At 38.3% G+C, this 21,655-nt stretch overlaps 1 protein-coding gene across 6 annotated transcripts in view; it reads right to left on the bottom strand.

Moving 5' to 3' along the window:
* LOC137209365 (zinc finger protein 585A-like) overlaps positions 1-19,522 on the bottom strand; it is a 77,448-nt gene extending 57,926 nt beyond the window's left edge. For 2 of the 6 annotated variants that reach the window (XR_010936008.1, XR_010936009.1), the window contains exons 1-2: positions 19,189-19,402; positions 16,882-16,940 (exon numbers count right to left, since the gene is read on the bottom strand). Coding sequence is in view for 1 of the 6 variants with exons in the window: in XM_067710993.1 (XP_067567094.1) it covers positions 4,549-4,644; positions 16,882-16,940; positions 19,421-19,518 (253 nt within the window). In the remaining 5 variants the exon portion in view is untranslated. The other 4 variants (XM_067710993.1, XR_010936010.1, XR_010936007.1 and 1 more) reach the window with 4 other exon arrangements.
* Positions 19,523-21,655: the final 2,133 nt, after the last annotated feature.

The raw sequence follows: 21,655 nt of genomic DNA, 5'->3' as shown, positions 1-21,655 counted from the left end.
AAATGGATTAAATGCTCCAACCAAAAGACACAGCTGGCTGAATGGATACAAAAACAAGACCAGTATATATGCTGTCTACAAGAGACCCATTTCAGACCTATGGACACATACAGACTGAAAATGAGGGGATGGAAAAAGACATTCCATGCAAATGGAAACCAAAAGAAAGCTGGAGTAACAATTCTCATATCAGACAAAATAGACTTTAAAATAAAGACAATTACAAGAGACAAGGATACTACATAATGATCAAGGGATCAATCCAAAAAGAAGATATAACAATTGTAAATATTTATGCACCCAACATAGGAGCACCTCAATACATAAGGCAAATGCTAACAGCCATAAAAGGGGAAATGGACAGTAACACAATAATACTAGGGAACTTTAACACCCCACTTTCACCAATGGACAGATCATCTAAAATGAAAATAAATAAGGAAACACAAGCTTTAAATGACACATTAAAAGATGGACTTAATTGATACTTATAGGACATTCCATCAAAAAACAACAGAATAAAACAACAGAGTGCTTCTTCTCAAGCACTCATGGAATATTCTCCAGGATAGACCATATCCTGGGTCAAAAATCAAGCCTTGGTAAATTTAAGAAAATTGAAATCGTATCAAGTATCTTTTCCAACCACAATGCTATGAGACTAAATATAATTTACAGGAAAAAAACTGTAAAAAATACAAACATGTGGGGTTCCAAGGTGGTGCAGTGGTTAAGAATCTGCCTGCCAATGCAGGGGACATGGGCTCGAGCTCTGGTCCGGGAAGATCCCACAGGCCACGGAAAACCTAAGCCCGTGCACCACAACTACTGAGCTGGCGCTCTATAGCCCGCAAGCCAAAACTACTGAAGCCCGTGCGCCTAGAGCCTGTGCTCTGCGACAAGAGAAGCCACCGCAAGGTGAAGCCTGTGAACCGAAACGAAGAGTAGCTCCTTCTAACTGCAACAACAGAAAGCCCATGCAGCAACGTAGACCCAATGCAGCCAAAAATAGATTAATTAATTTAAAAATACAAACACATGGAAGCTAAACAATATGCTATTAAATAACAAGAGATCACTGAAGAAATCAAAGAGGAAATCAAAAAATACCTAAAAACAAATGACAATGAAAACACGATGACCGAAAACCTATGGGATGCAGCAAAAGCAGTTCTATGAGGGAAGTTTATAGCAAGACAATCCTACCCCAAGAAAAAAGAAAAATCTCAAATAAACAACCTAACCTTACATCTAAAGCAATTAGAGAAAGAAGAAGAAAAAACCCCCAAAGTTAGCAGAAGGAAAGTAATCATAAAGATCAGACCAGAAATAAATGAAAAAGAAGTGAAGGAAACGATAGCGAAGATAAATAAAACTAAAAGTGGTTCTTTAAGATAAACAAAATTGATAAACCATTAGCCAGACTTATCAAGAAAAAAAGGGAGAAGACTCAAATCAACAGAATTAGAAATGAAAAAGGAGAAGTAACAACTGACACTGCAGATATACAGAGGATCATGAGACATTAGTACAAGCAACTATATGCTAATCAAATGGACAACCCGGAAGAAATGGACAAATTCTTAGAAAAGCACAACATTCTGAGACTGAACCAGGAAGAAATAGAAAATATAAGCCAATCACAAGCACTGAAATCAAAAATTTTATTAAAAATCTTCCAACAAACAAAAGCCCAGGACCAGATGGCTTCACAGGAGAATTCTATCAAATAACTAGAGAAGAGTTAACACCTATCCTTCTAAAACTCTTCCAAAATACAGCAGAGGGAGGAACACTCCCAAACTCATTCTACGAGGCCACCATCATCCTGATAGCAAAACCAGACAAGGATGTCACAAAAAAAGAAAACTACAGGCCAATATCACTGATGAACATAGATGCAAAAATCCTCAACAAAATACTAGCAAACAAATCCAACAGCACATTAAAAGGATCATACACCATGATCACGTGGGGTTTATCCCAGGAATGCAAGGATTTTTCAATATATGCAAATCAATCAATGTGATACACCATATTAACAAACTGAAGGATAAAAACCATATGATCATCTCAATAGATGCAGAAAAAGCTTTTGACAAAATTCAACACTAATTTATGATAAAAACCCTCAGAAAGTGGGCATAGAGGGAACCTACCTCAACATAATAAAGGCCATATATGACAAACCCACAGCCAACATCATTCTCAATGGTGAAAAACTGAAACCATTTCCTCTAAGATCAGGAACAACACAAGGTTGCCCACTCTCACCACTATTATTCAACGTAGTTTTGGAAGTTATAGCCACAGCAATCAGAGAAGAAAAAGAAATAAAAGGAATCCAAATCGGAAAAGAAGTAAAACTGTCACTGTTTGCAGATGACATGATACTATACATAAAGAACCCTAAAGATGCTACCAGAAAACTACTAGAGCTAACCAATGAATTGGGTAAAGTAGCAGGATACAAAATTAATGCACAGAAATCTCTTGCATTCCTATACACTAATGATGAAAAATCTGAAAGTGAAATTAAGGAAACACTCCCATTTACCATTGCAACAAAAAGAATAAAATTCCTAGGAATAAACCTACCTAAGGAGACAAAAGACCTGTATACAGAAAATTATAAGACACTGATGAAAGAAATTAAAGACGATACAAATAGATGGAGAGATATACCATGTTCTTGAATTGGAAGAATCAATGTTGTGAAAATGACTATACTACCCAAAGCAATCTACAGATTCAATGCAATCCCTATCAAACTACCACTGGCATTTTTCACAGAACTAGAACAAAAATTTTCGCAATTTGTATGGAAACAGAAAATATCCCGAGTAGCCAAAACAATCTTGAGAAGAAAAATGGAGCTGGAGGAATCAGACTCCTGGACTTCAGACTATACTACAAAGTTACACTAATCAATACAGTATCGTACTGGCACAAAAAGAGAAATATAGATCAGTGGAACAGGATAGAAAGCCCAGAGATAAAACATGCACATATGGTCACCTTATATTTGATAAAAGGCCAGAGTATACAATGGAGAAAAGACAGCCTCTTCAATAAGTGGTGCTGGGAAAAATGGACAGCTACAGGTAAAAGAATGAAATTAGAACACTTCCTAACACTATACACAAAAATACACTCAAAATGGATTAAAGACCTAAATGTATGGCCAGACACTATAAAACTCTTAGAGTAAAACATAGGCAGAACACTCTATGACATAAATCACAGCAAGATCCTTTTTGTCCCCCCTCCTAGAGAAATGGAAATAAAAACAAAAATAAACAAATGGGACCTAATGAAACTTAAAAGCTTTGGCAGAGCAAAGGAAACCATAAACAAGATGAAAAGACAACCCTCAGAATGGGAGAAAATATTTGCAAATGAAGCAACTGACAAAGAATTAATTTCCAAAATATACAAGCAGCTCATGCAGCTCAGTATCAAAAAAACAAACAACTCAATCCAAAAATGGGCAGAAGACCTAAATAGACATTTCTCCAGAGAAGATATACAGATTGCCAACAAACACATGAAAATGTGCTCAACATCACTAATCATTAGAGAAATGCAAATCAAAACTACAATGAGGTATCACCTCACACCGGTCAGAATGGCCATCATCAAAAAATCTGCAAACAATAAATGCTGGAGAGGGTGTGGAGAAAAGGGAACACTCTTGCCTTGTTGGTGGGAATGTAAATTTGTACAGCCACTATGGAGAACAGTATGGAGGCTCCTTAAAAAATTAAAAATAGAACTACCATATGACCCAGCAATCCCACTACTGGGTATATACCCTGAGAAAACCATAATTCAAAAAGAGTCATGTACCACAATGTTCACTGCAGCTCTATTTACTACAGCCAGGACATTGAAGCAACCTAAATGCCCATCGACAGACGAATGGATAAAGAAGATGTGGTACATATATACAATGTAGTATTACTCAGCCATAAAAAAGAAGCAAAATTGAGTTATTTGTAGTAAGGTGGATGGACCTACAGTCTGTCATACAGAGTGAAGTAACTCAGAAAGAGAAATATAAATACCATGTACTAACACATATATATGGAATCTAAAAGAAAAAAAAAGGTTCTGATGAACCTACGGGCAGGACAGGAATAAAGACACAGCCGTAGAGAATGGACTTGAGGACGCTGGGAGGGTGAAGGGTAAGATGGGATGAAGCAAGAGAGTAGCATTGACATATATACACTACCAAATGTAAAATAGATAGCTAGTGGGAAGCAGCTGCATGGCACAGGGAGATCAGCTTGGTGCTTTGCAACCACCTAGAGGGATGGGATAAGGAAGGTGGGAGGGAGATGCAAGAGGGAGGGAATATGGGGATATATATATGCATAAAGCTGATTCACTTTGTCACACAGCAGAAACTAACACAACACTGTAAAGCAATTATACTCCAATAAAGATGTTAAAAGAAAAAATGAAGACATGAGCAATACTTAAGATTAATAAGAATTCGTACCTATCACCAGGTGTCCTTCTGTTTAATACAGCCTAACTCACCTGGGGAGCTCTGGCTTGGGGACTCTTCCTCTAATACCCATGGTTGCTCTCCTTGTTCCAACCTGAAGATCAGTTCTGGTTTAGGGATGCAATACCCTGTGAATGGGAAATAACATGGGAATTGCGCTAGGCTCATGGGCTTTACGGCTCCTGAAGAAAACAGAAAATGAAGCTTCAGGGACCAATTTCAATCTATTATTGGGATAAGAAAAATTCTTTATGGTGTTTCAGCAGTCCTTCTTCTTATCACCCTGGATCTCAAGCCTAAGTATCTTCAAACTCAAAAAATTTCCACAGGTGTCAGCAACCAAGAAAGGACATGCATACTAGGAATCTACATGGAAAACAATCCCTACCCACTGAGACGAGGTGACTATAGTTCTCCAGCATCACATCCCTGTACAGTGTCCTCTGAGCAGGGTCCAGCTGCTGCCACTCCTCCTGGGTGAAGTCCAAAGTCACATCCTCAAATGATAAGGATTCCTGAAATAGCACATTTGTGCTCAAATTTAAGTAATCAGAATTGAAAGACATGGAGAAGCTACATGAGAATGGTTATACTGTTCACTATTCAGAGTCAATCAAAATACGTTTTGGGATGTCTACTTCTGCACTGTACTTGGTTAGAGAGGGAGAAATCCTAACAGATATTCCCTACTAATTCCCTCCAGTTATTAATATAAGTTATTGATGCTTGCATGCCATAAAAACTATCCTACTTTGGGGGAATCTGAAGACAAAGCAATGTTACTGTTATCAAGAAGCATATAATCTGAAAAACAGACAAATATACAAGCATATAAATACAATAAGATGTTACTATTGTGAAAAGATGAGCAAAGTTGATTGCGGTTTCAAAGGGGACAAAAGTTCTATTCCTGCTATTAGGGTGGGTTTCACTGAGGAGGTAAAATTCTGAGTGGTTAAACAACATTAGAGTAACAGTCATGAACCTGGGGCAACAGCATAACCATGGATACCTCTAAGAATAGTAGTTAAAGGAAAAGCAATTAGCGCATAAGAGAGTACCATTTGGGACTATGATAAGATAAAGAGCTATGGAGTTATTCAGGGAGTGAGTTATTGAATAATTTTGGATATAACTCCTGTAGAATAGGGGTGTCCAAAATATCTGCTTACTCTTCCTTCTGGGAAACCTTTTTATTTATTTATAAATTGTAAACTTATATTGTCAATCTATATATAAAATTTCATTCTTTTTTTTAGATTAAAAAAATGTAGGTAGGCACCTGAGTATTTTCTTCCCATAACTGAACAGTCTCATACAATCTTCACCAAGAGTAGATTCGATCTCAAGAAACCACTTTCTTTGCTCATCTAGAAGGAGCAACTCCTCAACCGTTAAAGTTTTATCAAGAGATTGGAGTAATTCAGTAATATCTTCAGGCTCCACTTCTAGTTGTAGTTCTCTTGCTATTTCTACCATACCTGCAATTACTTCCTCCTCTGAAGTCTCAAACTCCTCAAAGTCATCCATGAGGGCTGAAATCAGCTTCTTCAAAATTCCTGTTAATGTTGATACGTGGACCTCTTCTGATGAATCACAAACATTCCTAATGGCTTCTAGAATGGTGAATCCTTTCCAGGTTTTTACTTTGCCAGATCCATCAGAGAAATCACTGTCTATGACAGCTATAGTGTTATGAAACGTATTTTTTAAATAACAAGACTTGAACATCAAAATCACTCCTTGACCCATGGGCTGCAGACGCTGTGTTATCAGGCATGAAAACATTATTAATCTCATTGTACATCTCCATCAGAGCTCTTGGGTGACCAGGTGCACTGTCAATGAACAGTAGTATTCTGAAAGGAATCTTTTTTTCTGAGCAGTAAGTCTCAATAGTAGGCTTAGAATATTCATCAAACCATGTTATAAACTGATGTGCTGTCATCCAGGCCCTGTTGTTCCATTTATAGAGCACAGGCAGAGTAGATTTAGCATAATTCTTAAGGGTCCTAGGACTTTGCAAATGGTAAATGAGCATCGGCTTCAACTTAAAGTCAACAGCTGCATTAGCCCCTAACAAGAGAATCAGCCTGTCCTTTGAAGCCAGGCACTGACTTCTCCTCTCTAGCCATGCAAGTCCTAGATGGTATGTTCTTCCAATTTAAGGCTGTTTTGTCTACACTGAAAATCTGTTGTTTAGTGTAGCCACCTTCACTAATTATCTTAGCTAGATCTTCTAGATAACTTGCTATAGTTTCTACATCAGCACTTGCTGCTTCACCTTGCACTTTGATATTATGGAGACGTCTTCTTTCCTTAAACCTCATGAACCAGCCTCTGCTAGCTTCAGATGTTTCTTCTGCAGCTTTCCTCACCTCTCTCAGCCTTACATGGAATTGAAGAAAAGAGAATTAGGTCCTTGCTCTGGATTAGGCTTTGGTTAAGGGAATGTTGTAGCTGCTTTCATCTTCTATCCAGACCACTAAAACTTTCTCCATATCAGCAATAAGGCTGTTTCACTTTCTTATCATTTGTGTGTTTACTGGAGTAGCACTTTTAATTTCCTTCAAGAACTTTTCCTTTGCATTCACAACTTGACTAACAGTTTGGTGCAAGAGGCCTAGCTTTTGGTCTATCTAGGCTTTCGGCATGCTTTCCTCACTAAGTTTAATCTAGCTTTTGATTTAAAGTGAGAGATGTGTGATTCTTCCTTTCATTGAACACTTAAAGGCCATTGTAGAGTTATTAGTTTGCCTAATTTCAATACTGTTGTGTCTCAGGGAATACAGAGGCCCAAGGAGAGGGAAAGAGACTGGAGAACAGCTGGTTGGTGGAGCAGTCGAAACAGATACATTTAAGTTCACTGTCTTATATGGGTGTGGTTTGTGGTGCCCCCAAACAATTACAATAGTAACATCAAAGATCACTGATCACAGATCACCATAACAAATATAATAATAATGAAAACGTTTGAAATATTGTGAAAATTACCAAAATATGACAACAGACAAGAAGTGAGCAAATGCTTTTGGAACAATGTGCCAAAAGACTCGATGCAGATTTACCATAAACCTTCAATTTGTAAAAAAATACGGTATCTGTGAAGTGCAGTAAAGCAAAGCACAATAAAACAAGGTACACCTGTATTATACATGACACTGAAAAATGGAAATAGCAAGCATCTCTCAGTAAAGAAATGGAAAACTAAAATGTGGTATGGTCTCATAATAAAATATTATATGACATTAAAAATTAAAAATTTGGACCAATCTTAAGTACAATATTAAAATTTTTAAAACGGAGATACAGTAACCTACATATCAAATGAGATAACTGACATAATTCTAAGAAGCATATAAAACAAAATATATATTCTTCCATGATACATACATTTCTACTTATACAAATAGAATGAGAAATTAATGTATATATATAAATGTATAAACATGTATATGAACAGTGAGTCAAGGATGAAAACCCAGCTGTGGTAGGCTGAATAATGGCATAAGGATATTCATGTCCTAATCCTGGAACATGTGAATATTACTGTATACGGCAAGAGGGCCTTTGCAGATGTGATTAGCTAAGAATCCTGAAAAGAGAGCATCCTGGATTATCCAGGTGGACGCTAAGGATAATCAAAAGTGTCCTAATAAATAAGAAGGAGCCAGAAAGAGATGTGACTACAGAAGAGGAGAAGGCAATATAAAGAGTTGAGACTGATGTGATATGCCTTGAAAATGGAGGAAGGTGTCACAACAGCTGAAAAAAGCAAGGAAACAGATTCTCCCACCAGAGCCCAGAAGGTACAAGTCCTGTCATCACCTTGTAAGGTTAATTTGGACTTCCCTCTAACTTTGTGTTGGTTTAAACCATTAAATCTGTGGCAATTTGTTACAGCTGTAACAGGAAACTAATATACAGGGATACATTAATTGCCAGGAGTCAAAGTCCTTAATTGTTCTGAAGGAGACATCACTAGAGGGGTAGAAGGAGGGCTGTATGAAGTTATAGGAGCTGCTAGTAGAGGCTGTGCAGAAGAGCAGGCAGTGGGGTCAAATGATGCAGAGAGGTCAAGTAACTCCAAAACTGCAATGTATCATTGGTAACAGACTCTGACCAGGGAAAACAGCAGAGCACAGAACTCTCAGGGCCACATCCCTCCAAAGGAACACCTAAAAACCTGGCAAAAACTATCAGAATCAACTTTAGCAGAACTCTGGAAAATAGACAAAGGTTACAACAATCAAGAGAATGATTAATCAAGAAAAATGCAACTGAAATCTGGTAGGCGGGATCTTGTGTTGTTTTAACTTACCCTTGCTCCATCTCACCCTCTCAGGCTGTATTAGCTTGCTACGGTTGCCATAACAAAGTATACAGACTGAGTGGCTTAAACAACATAAGTTTATTATCTCACAGATCTGGAGGCTAGAAGTCCAAGATTAAGATGTCAGCAGGGCTGGTTCCTTCTGAGGGCTGTGAGATAAGAATCTATTCAAAGCCTTTCTCCTTGGCTTTCAGATGGCTGTCTTCTCCCTGTAACTCTACAACGTTTTCCTGCTATATGTAGCTCTGTGTCCAAATTTCCCTTTTATAAGGACACTAGTATTGGATTAGGGCCCACTCTAATGACCTCACTTTAACCTGACTACCTCTGTAAAGACCCTTTCTCCCAGTAAGATCATATTCTGAGATATCAATGATTAGGACTTTAACATATAAATTTTCAGGAGGCAGTTCAACCAGTAACATTTGGTCTTGAAGATGGACTCCAATATTCTTGGTGTAGATTCCTGGTGCCAGAGAGAGCAGAATGGAGTTATTTCTCAACAATTGGGGTTGTTTGTTTTGAACTGTCTGGTGGAGACCTGAAAAGACTACAGCAGAATGCTCAGAACCTCTTACATCAGAGAAATGACTACATGAAGGGCATTTACTGAAAACATTTAAAGGCAAATGAACCAGCTACTGCCACTGGGGCAAAGGACGTCAGCTGGAGCAAACAAAAGATATGTCAAAAAAGTCTGTGAAGAAAAGCTGGGGAGTGAAATGCTTTGGGGCTTTGAAAAGTTTCCATATAGTCCTGGAAATCTAGAAGACCCACACATATCTAGGATGAAGCACATGTTCAAAAAAGACCTGACAAAATCCTAAGCTCTCAACTCTGGGTGACTGTCAAGCTCTGTACAAATAAGAAGTGAGGGTGAGGGAAGAGTTTTAAACTGCCCAGTGTGGTGTTGAGGATATGCTCCAATACATACAAACCCTACAGTAAGGACTGGGGAGATTTTTGGTTTTGTTGACTCCAGGCACTTAAGGAAATCTCTTGTTAAATCACTAGTTGAGCACTATGTAAATGGGACAGAGATTTCAGTAATGACATGCAACAAAGAAGACAGTCTTTACAAAAATAGTTTAGACATTTACAAAACAAACAAAAAACTATGCCTCACACAACAGTAACAACTCTGAGGGTTGGGGAGGAGATCTGATCTCTGAATTAACACATTATAATATTCAAAATGTCCAGTTTCACCAAAAAATTATAAGGCATTTAAATGAGAAAGTATAACCCTTTCACAAGAAAAAAATTCACAGACACCTTCCCTGAGGAGGCCTAATCTTTGAATTTACTAGACAAAGATTATAAATCTATTGTCTTAAATAAGGTTAAAGAAGTAAAGGAACCATGGGGGGTAAATTAAAGGAAACCAGAAGAATGATGTTCCACCAAAGAGAACATCAACAAATAGAAATACTGAAGTTGAAAAGTACAAAAATTGAAATAAAAACTTCAGTAGAGGGTTCAACAGCAGATGTGAACAGATGGAAAAAAGAATCAGCAAACTAGAAGATAGGTAAACTGAAATTATACAGTTTGAGAAAGAAAAAAGAATAAAGAAAGATAAACAGAGCCTAAGAGACCTGTGGGACACCATCAAGCACACCAACATTTGCATATTGGGAGTACCAGAAGGAAAGTAAAAGACAGAAAAAATATTTGAAAAAATAAAAGCCGAAAACCTCCCAAAGTTGATGAAAAACATGAACCTACATATCCAAAAAGCTCAAGGAACTTCAAGTAAGATACGCACAAAGAGACCCACTAAAACACAGTATAATCAATTGTCAAAGATAAAGAGAATCTTGAAAGAAATAAGAGAGAAGTGACTCATCATGTACAGAAGATCCTGAAAAGGAATATTTTCTCATCAGAACCATGGAGGACAAGAGGCAGTGGCATGACATATTAAAGTGCTGAAAGAAAAACTTTCAATGAAGAATTCTATATTCAAAAATACTGTTCTTCCAAACAAAGAGAAATTAAGCCATTCTCAGATAAACAAAAGCCGAGGGAGTTTGTTGCTAATAGACTTGTCCTTCAAGAAAACCTAAAGAGTCCTTCAGGCTAAAATGAATGGAAGACACTAACTCAAAGCTAGTTAAAGAAACAAAGAACACTATTAAACAATAAAGGTAGGGACTTCCCTGGTGGTCCAGTGGGTAAGACTCTGCGCTCCCAATGCAGGGGGCTCAGGTTTGATCCTTGGTTGGGGAACTAGATCCCACATACGTGCTGCAACTAAGAGTCCACATGCCGCAACTAAGGAGCCTGCATGCCACAACTAAGAAGTCCACATGCCACCACTAAAGGTCCCGCATGCCCACATGCTTCAACTAAGACCCGGCACAGCCAAAATAAATAAATAAAATAAATAAACAAACAAACAAATAATTTAAAAAACTATAAAGGTATATGTGAAAGCCAATATTATTATATTTTTGGTTAATAACTCCTTTTTTCTCTATCTAACTTAAAAGACAAAAGCATAAAACAATAATTACAAATCTATGGCACATGGATTAGATCCCTAGGGCTGCTATGACAAATTCCCACAAACTGGTGGTTTGTAATGAGAAATTTATCCTCTCATAGTTCTAGAGTCTAGACGTCCAAAAGCAAGGTGTTAGCAAGGCCATGCTCCCTCTGGGACTCTAGACAGAAACTTTCCTTGCCTCCCCCTTATTTCCGATGGTGGCCAGCAATACTTGACATTCTCTGGATTGAAGCTGCATTACTCCAATCTCTGCTTCTGTCATCACATGGTGTTCTCTCTGTTTGTCTCTATCCTTCTGATACTGTGATACAGTAAGGAATATAGATATATTTTGGTCTTTGTCTCTGACAGGAGAAAGGAAATAATAAAGATTAGAGGAGAGACAAATAAGTGGGGAAAAAAATAGAATGAACAAAACCAAAAGTGCTTCTTTAAAAAACAATCAACAAAACTGACAAACCTCTAGCTAGACTGACAAAGTAAAAAAGACTCAAAATATTCAAATCAGAAATGGAGACATTACTACCAACCTAACAGAAATAAAGAGGGTTATAAGACAATACTAAAAACAATTTACGTCAAAAAATTAGAAACTTAGATTAAATGAATAAATTCCTAGAAACACAAATAACCAACTGATTCAGGAAGAAATACAAAATGTGAATAGCAAGCAAAGAGATCAAATCAGTAATCAAAAACTTTTCAACAAAGAAAAGTCCAGAACCATATGACTTCACTGCTGAATTTTAACAAACATTTAAAGAAGAATTAACACTAATCCTTCCCAAACTCTTCCAAAAAAGAGGAAGAAAAACCCTGAAAAACTTTTTTCAGACCCCTGAAAAACGCAGGGGTTAGGGGTGATGACCTCAGTGTGGTTAAAAATCCGAGTATAACTTCAGAGCTATCCCTCCTTATCTGCGGTTCTGCACCTGCAGATTCAACCATCCATGGATTGTGTAGTACTGTAATATCTAGTATTGAAAAAACTCTGCATATAAGAGGACCCATGCAGTTTAAACCTGTGTAGTTCAAGGGTAAACTGTACTTCTTAACTAATTCAATGAGGCCAGCATTAATTACCCTAATATCTAAGTTAGATAAAGGCATCACAATAAAATGAAATTACAGGCCAATATTCCTTATGAATATAAATGTAATATCCTCAACAAAATACTACAAAATTGAGTCCAAACAACATATTAAAAGGATCATAGGTAATTCCCTGGCGGTTCAGTGATTAGGATTCCACACTTCCACTGCTGGGGGCAAGGGTTCCATCCCTGGTTGGGAAACTAAGATCCCACAAGCTGCGTGGTGCATTACGAATGAATGAATGAATGAATGAATGAATGAACAAATAAATAAACAGATCATGAATCATGACGAAGTAGAATTTATACCAGGAATGCAAGAGCAGTTCAACATGAGAAAATCAATTTAATATACCAAATGAAGATGAAAAATCCCCACATGATGCTCAAGTGAAGCAGAAAAAGCACTTGACTACATCCAAAACCTTTTCAGGATAAAATCACTCAATAAACTAGGAATAGAAGTGAACTTCCCAACCTGATAAAAAGGCTTTTACGAAAAACCCATAGCTAGTATTTAATGGTAAAAGACTGAAAGCTTTCCCACTAAAATGTAGAACAAGACAAGAATACCCACCTTGGTCACTTCTATTCAACACTGTAAAAGAAGTCCCAGCCAGAGAAACCAGGCAATAAAAAGAAATAAAGCCATCCAAATTAGAAACAGTGAAGTAAAACTATCTCTGTCTTTAGATGACATGATCTTACACACAGAAAATCCTAAAATATCCATCAAAAAATTATTAGAGCTAATAAATTCAATAAAATTGTAGAACACAAGATTAACACACAAAATATCAGTTTAATGAACAATCCAAAAGTAAATTAAGAAAACAACTGTACTTACAATACCATCAAAAAGAATAAAATACTTTGGAACAGAGTTATCCAAGGAGGTCCAAGACTTGTATACACTGAAAACTACAAGACTTTGCTGAAAAAAATTAAAGACCTAAATAATGGAAGGACACTCCTTGTTCATGGGATAAAATACTTAATATAGTCAAGATAAGAATACTCCCCAGTGTTCCACAAATTCGATGAAAAATCCAACAGTCTTTTTTTGCAGAAATGGACATGATCTTTATATTCACGTGGAATTGCAAGGAACCTCGAATAGCCAAAATAAACTTGACAAAGAAGAACAAATCAGAGGACTCACGTGTTCTGACTTTAAAACTTGCCACAAAGCTAGAGAATCAAAACAGTATGGAACTGGCATAAGGGTACACATATAGATCAAGTGAACAGAACTGAAAATCTGGGGAAAAACCTACACATCTCTGGTGAACTATTTCTCATCAAGAGTACCAAGACCACTCAACGTGAAAAAAACAGTCTCTTCAACAAACGGTGTTGGGACAACTGGATATCCACATACAAATATATGAAACTGGACCCCTTCCTCATGTTATATATGCAAAAATTAACTCAAAATAGATCAAAGACCTAAATGTAAGAGCTAAAACTGTAACACTCTTAGGAGAAAACACAGTAAATCTTCATGATCTTGGTTTGGCAATGAGTTCTTAGATACGACATCAAAAGCACATACAACAGAAGAAAAATAGATAAACCAAACTTCATCACAATTAAAACCCTTGGGCTTTCCTGGTGGTGCAGTGGTTAAGAATCCTCCTGCCAATACAGGGGACACGAGTTTGAACCCTGGTCTGGGAAGATCCCACATGCCATGGAGCAACTAAGCCCGTAAGCCACAACTACTGAACCTGCGTTCTAGATCCGAGCCGCAACTACTGAGCCTGCGAGCCACAACTACTGAAGCCTGTGTGCCTAGAGCCTGTGCTCCACAACGAGAAGCCACTGCAATGAGAAGCCCACCCACCGCAACGAAGAGTAGCCCCCGCTCGCTGCAACTAGAGAAAGCCCGCACGCAGCAACAAAGACCCAACGCAGCCAAATATAAAATAAATTTATAAAAAAAAGAATCAAGCACCACTAAACTAATTTATTAAAAAAAATTAAAACCCTTTTTGATTCAAAGTATATACTATCAAAAGAATGAAAAGACAACTCAAAGAATGGGAGGAAATATTTGAAAATCATATAACTGATAGAAGCCTAGTACCCGAAATACTCTTATAATAAACAACCCAATTTAAAAATGGACAAAGGACACGAAAAAATATGTCTGCAAAGTAGTTATAGAAATGTCCAAGAAGCACACAAAATGGTGCTCATTTGTCATTAGGGAAAAGCAAATCAAAACCACAATGAGATACGACTTCACACACACTAGGATGGCTATAATAAAAAAATACAGATGTTAACAAGTGTTGCTGAGGATGAGGAAAAGCTGGAACTCTCATATATTGCTGGTGAAAATGTAAAATTGTGGAGCCACTGTGAAAAAGTTTGGTGGTTCCTCATTAAGTTAAAAATAATTAACATAGGACCCAGCATTTCTACTTCTAGGTATATACCCATAATTGAAACAGGTTTTCTTTTTTTTTAATGAAATACAATTATTTAATGAGACTATTCAAGACTGGAAAAGATGCAGTGATACAGGCAGAAAACAGGTTTTCAAACAAAAATGTGCACAAATGTTGACGGTGGCCCTATTCACAATAGCTGTAAGGTGGAAACAACAAAGACGTCCATCAATTGATACCTGCATAAACAAAATGTGGTACCTCCATACAGTGGAATATTGAGTCATGAAAAGATATGAAATCTTGGTAAAAGGGTACAAACTTTCAGCTATAAAATGAAAAAGGTCTGAGGATCTAATGTATAACATGGTGACTACACTGATAACATTGTATTGATTGTATAATTCAAATCTGCGGAGAACTTAAATGTCTCACAAAAAAAGAGAAAAATATGTGAGGTGGTGGATGTGTTAATTTACTAGATGGGAGGAATCCTTTCATAACATATATGTATATCAAATTGTCATGATATGTACTTTAAATATCTTACAATTTTGTCAATTATACCTTAATAAAGCTGGGGGGTGGGGAAGGAATGAAATCTGATACATGCTGCAATATGGATGAAATTTGAAAACATACTAAATGAAAGACACAAAAAACACATACTGTATAATTACATTTATGTAAAATATCTACAAGAGGCAAGTTCTTAGAGTCAGAAAGTAAATTAGTAGTTGCCAGGGACTGGGGTAAAAGGGGAATAGAGAATGACTTTAAAGGGTATTAGGTTTTATTTTGGGATGATGGAAATGTTCTGGAACTAGATAGTGATGATGGTTGCACAATACTGTGAATGTATTAAACGCCACTGAAATGTACACTTTAAAATGGTTAATTGTTTACATGTACTTAAACAATATATATTATTGGTGACTTTCACTGACCAAATTCCAGCAAATGATGAGGCAGAATCCATTCTGCATGAAGCAGATTGAAATTTGATTAGGTGCAGAAACACCTGCCAGAAAATCTTCTCTTAACTGAACACTCTATATACTGAGCAAGACAAAGAATTTTAGAAATTTATTTTAAGGACATGCAGTCAATTTATTCTGTAGATGTTCTAGTTTTATGCAGGGGTGGGCCCCCCCAAAAAACCCAAGACCATCAGAAAGCTGTCTACATGAGCATCAGTAATATGGCCTCCTGAAAAATCTGGGTTTTGCTTGGTACCATCTTGGTACCAAGGGTTTTGCTTGGTACCATCTTTTGCATCCACTGAAGAATAATTACAGGCATTGATTTCATGGTTGCCACCAAAAGGTTGTTCATCATTTACAAGAAAAGAAACAAAAGGTTTTTTTTTTTTCTTCTTTCAGCTTTCAATGTCAGAAAATCTTTTGGCTCCAAAAGGAAGCAGGCAGCTTTATTCACATGATCAATAAAAGCCATGTAACATAGTCTTTTTTTGGCCATGACCACCAGAATGGTCAGAAATATTTGCAGCTCTAATGAGAACCTACTCTATAGCTCAGGGAACTCTACTCAACGCTCTGTGGTGACCTAAATGGGAAGGAATTCCAAAAAATAAGAGGGGATATAGGTATACATATAGCTGATTCACTTTGCTGTACTGTAGAAATGAACACAACATCATAAAGCAACTATACTCCAATAAAAATTAATTTTTAAATAAATAAATATTTGCAGCTTAATTTTGGTAACCACATAATTTCTTATGATCTGTGTGTATGTGTCTCCTTGCCAATTCTGCTCTAGTGACCTGCTATTCCAATGTTACTGGCCTGTAGACCTCAATATCACCATCACCTGCAATCTCAGGCCCCATTCCATGTTTTGCAAACTTTCCAGGTGATTTTAATGCACATTAAAGTTTGAGAACCATTATGCTATGCTGTTTCCCTCAGTTTCATTTTACCTATTTCTACTTTTCCATTTCAAGTATAGGAGTCATTAACCTCATAAAATACATTGTTAAACAGTGTAGAAAGACTTTAACAACTCACATAAGATTTCTTCATATTTTGCTGGTCTTGGAAAAATGTTGAAATCTCTGAAGGTATAGCTGGGACAGAAAGAGAGGAATAAAGTCATTAGAGATATAGACTGCCTGCAACTCCTGGATTTGCCTATTTAAATGGCTACAAAAATAGCCCGGGTAAAATGTTTCTATGTGGGAGAATATCCTTTTCATCCTGCAGAAGGGGCAGGAAGGGACATATGAAAAAAAGTACTCACATGTCTATGTGTGACTGTTGATATGGTCATGCAGAGCTTGGGTATGCAATTTTTCACTGGGTGAATGTAATTATTTTCTACTTTTTTTTAAACAATATATGTACCCCTTTATTTCAAAGAAATTTAAAAATTACAAGGAAATTGGTCAAATAACAATACCCTAAATGAAGGAACACTAAGCTTTCATTAAGATATACAGCAAATGTTGTAATGTACACATATATTTTCTTATTTACTGCTTGAGGTAGAGAATTCACCCAAAGCTACGGAAAAAGGGAAGGAGGCATTTCAAGGCTACTTTTTAAGTGTTTTTCTAAAGTATGTGTATAGATAAACAACAAGGACCTACTGTATAGCACAGGGAACTATAAAATATAGTTATATATATAAAGCTATTCAGTATCTTGTAATAATCTATAATGGAAAAGAATCTGAAAAAGAATATATATATGTGTAACTGAATCACTTTGCTGTACACCTGAAACACTGTAAATCAATGATACTTCAATTTTAAAAATCAACTAATTAAAAAAAATTTTAATATGGATAAAAGTAAAAGAAAAATACAAAAAAGTATATATAGATCCTCAAAAGACTGCCTTTTAAGAAACATTTTACCAATGATGATGCAGCAGCAACCGGCCTGGGTATCAGGAGACTCAACATCTACTCTTGGCTCTGCCACTAACACAAAGCCAGGGAAATTCATTTACACCCTCAGGACCAATTTTTCCCAACTTTTAACAAGACAAATAGAAAGTTCTTCTTATACTGTTTTGTATAAGAAAATCATCAGCGTATTTTTAGATGCCAGATTCACTGTGCTAAGAGCTCAGAATCTGGGATGAGTGAGTGAAAAATAGGGAGTGCGGGTTTAACTGGGATTGCTAAAACAGAATTCATTCCAATCTAGCTGTAAAGCTCCTTTCCTCACACCATGTCCTCAAAAGCTCTCCAATGAACTTATATTTCCTGAGTAGCCTAACCCTCCTTCATTCCTCTCAGCCCAGTTCCCCTGCCTTCTGAAAACTTGTCCAGACTTTCCTCCATCAGGCAGCCTGTGACGACTTCTGAATGTGGCAACATCCAAATCTCACTCATTCTGAGCAGGCGGTGCAAACCTGGGATCTGCTCCCTTCTAGGAACTACTGCCTCTGCTAAGACACTTGCTCAAATGGTGGAGTGGTTCTCTCCCACGTCAGATTCTGTTCCTAGAGACTCCTCCTTACTTCACAAGAGGTACTTTATTCCAAGGTAGATGAGAAATGCACCTAAGGAACAAATTCATTTTCATTGGAACCTTCACCCAGGCCCGCAGTTCAACTCTTAGTATCCATTATTCCATAGAATCTCAGGTCGGACCTTCAATAAACTCAAACCAAGGCTGCTCAGAACACAAAACTAGACTGTTACAGAACTAACTCAGAAACAATTATGCTGTCTGTCCCCAGGACTCCGAAGACATCTAGAAATCCCAGAAACAGAGCTGTTACATAGTAATACTCAACCGTTCAAATTATTTCTTCACACGTCAAATTATTTTTGCTAAGTTCTGGGGAGGATGCAATGCTGGCTTTTATAACCAAGACAGTAAATGCGAAAGACCATGACATTAGGAGAAAATCTGAGTATGTCTTCTAGTTTGTTATCTGATAGTTTTGTGGCTTTGTCTATATAACTGTCCTCTCAGTCTCAGTGTTCTAATCTGCTACAGTGGGGAGAGTTATACTGACCTAAGTGACAGGTTGTGAGCCATAAAGTAACGAGTAAGAAGAATTATTTCTATGAACCACGGTAGCTAACATTTACTGCCAGGCACTGTGCTATGGTATTTAATCCTCTGAACAACCCCACGAGGCACGTTATTAATATCTTGAGTTTCACAGACGAGAGAATGAAGTCTCACGTAGGTAACTTTCCCAGATTCCTTTATACCTAGTTCTGCCCTGCACCCAAGCTCCCCTCAAACCCGCCCCCCACTCGCGGGCAGGGCGCACCCATCACGTATGTGCACACGCCCCACGCCCGTGGCCGCAGAGACCAGGCGGCCTGCGTCGCGGAATTTGCAGCCTCACCGAGGTCTGGCGTCCCCACGCCCGACGCCGACGACTTCTCCAGAAAGAAACTCCGCCAAGGCCGCCACCACCTGCCCTCTCAGGTTCTTACGCCGCGGGTCCTGCTCCTCCCCACCTTCGGGCACCGCAGTCCCCCCGCCTACTCCCTGGAGCCGCGCAGGGCCGCCCCCTCCCTCCCCCCGGCCCTCGTCCAACCCTTCTGCCTCGCCCGCCACTCCCACTAGGGCCGCACCAGCTCCCTGAGCGGCGCGCAGACCCGGACGCTCCGTGACCGTCTGCCTCAATCGTCCCGAGGCTTTCTAGAGGCAGAGCCTCCAGGCTATCAGACATGCGCAGAAGGAGACGCGAAAAAGAGACCGGTTCCCGTGACCATGCGCGGTGAGCTCACGAACTTCCAGACTCCATTTCCCAGAAGCCTGCTCGCCCAGTACCTTGAAAGAATTTCAGTAACATTTTTGTTCCTTAGCAATTCAGAGATTGTGGGCTAGGGTTATCACTTCTACTGTATGCAGCCCTGAGTTCTTTTAGTACCTCATAAAAACAGTCTCACAGCCAGTGTGCCTTTTAAACACCAGGCTACCCAAGGAAGCAAAGTTGTAAATCAATGTGAATTATGAATATGAACAGGAAAGTTACTTTAAATACTAGGAAATTAAATGAATTAAATACTAGGAAATACTAGCAATAAGATGATACTGTTTAAAAGTAAACAGTATATGGTAGCATTTCTCTCAGCAGTGAAAAAGATAGCAAGATGGCGCGTTGGATATCAAAAATAAATCCAGGCTTCGGGTTAAGAGAAGCCTCTAAAAAAGACTACTGCAATAGAAATAATGCCCTGACTTAAGGATCGGAAAGCGTCTCAAAATTAAATAGAAAAAGACTTTTCTTTTCTAGGGAGGAATAAGAAGGATTAGCGGGAACTCGAGAGGAAATTGAGTGAGTGGAGGAGGTGAACAAACAGCTTGATGGGGTAGTCTGACTGGAAATTTGTCTGACTCTGTTAAGCCCTTTTTGGAATGAGCTGTTAAGGGATGGGAGGATATATTCTGTAGTTCTGTGCTTGGTCACACTGGGGGACAGCCAAAGTTTGGGGCTTGTGAGGGCGAGAGAAGCCTGATTAAAGTTTGGTCCAAGCTAAGTCAGTGTAGACCTACCCTACAAGAAATTCTAAACTGTCTGTTAGCCTGAAAAGGAAGGATACTCAACACTAGACAGTAACTTAAAGCCGTATTAACAAATAAAGAATACCAGTAAAGATAACTACATAGGCAAATATAAAAAGAAGTACTGTTGTGTTTCTTTGTTAGTAACTCCTCCTTTTTTTTTTTTTTTTTTTATGAGTGGGATTATGTTCCCATCTCACTGGTTGTTTGGCCTGAGGCTTCCAACACTGGAGATTGTAGGCTGTTGGGTAGAGCTGGGTCTTGGTGCTGAGATGAGGACCTCCGTGACACCTCACTCTGATGAATATTCCCTGGGGTCTGAGGTTCTCTGTTGTTAGTCCAGTGGTTCGGACTTGGAGCTCCCAACGCAGGAGCTTCAGCCTGACCTGGCTCGTGAACCAAGATCCTGCAGGCTGCATGGGGTGGCAAAAAAAGAATGGGCTCAACAACATGGACTTCCCTTTACCAAGGCTGACTTGGCTAATGCTACTGCTAAGTGTCTAATCTGTCATCAACAACAGACATCAATCAACACTAACTCCTGATGTGGCACCATTATCTGGGAGGACCAGCAAGCTACCTCCTGGCAGGCTGATTATATTTGACCTCTTCCATTATGGAGGGGGCAGAGATTCATTCTTACTGGAATAGATACACATTCTGGATATGGATTTGCCTTCCCTACGTGTAATGCTTCTGTCAGCACCACCCCTTGTGGTCTCAAAGAATGTCTTATCAACCTCATAGTATTCCTCATAGCATTGTATCTGGTCAAGAAACTCATTTCACAGCAAAGCCTCATGCCCATGGAATTAACTGGTCTTACAACATACTCTATTACCCAGAAGGAGCTGGCCTAACTTGAAAGGTGGAATGGCTTACTAAAGACTCAATTATGTTGCCAATTGGAAGACAATATCCTGAGAGGATGGATAGTGTCTTCAGGAATGTAGTCTATGCTTTTAAGTAAGCATAAGCCACTGCCCCTTTCCCCATGGTTGCTAGGCTCCCAGCACCCATGGAGCATTCTTGGTACTACCAAATCAATGACAGAGTTTTTAATATACCTTCACATGCCTAGTCCACAAGATTTGGGGGCCTCAGGGGTCTTAGAAACTCAGAGAATCCTCAAGCCTGAGGAGACTCCAGGCCTCAGGGCCCATACAAGTTTTCCCCCTTAAAGTAAATGTAGTAGGAGCAGTAGGGCCAAGGTGGTGCCATTCTTGATTCACACGCATATATTTACAAATATTCTCAACAATAGTGTTTTTAATTATGTCTTGGCTCATGTTGAATATAGT

This window comes from Pseudorca crassidens, chromosome 16 (genome assembly GCF_039906515.1).
Source record: "Pseudorca crassidens isolate mPseCra1 chromosome 16, mPseCra1.hap1, whole genome shotgun sequence".
Taxonomy (NCBI): Eukaryota; Metazoa; Chordata; class Mammalia; order Artiodactyla; family Delphinidae; genus Pseudorca; species Pseudorca crassidens.
The sequence above is the reverse complement of the archived record's forward strand: the minus strand, read 5'-3'. Positions and strand labels throughout refer to the sequence as shown.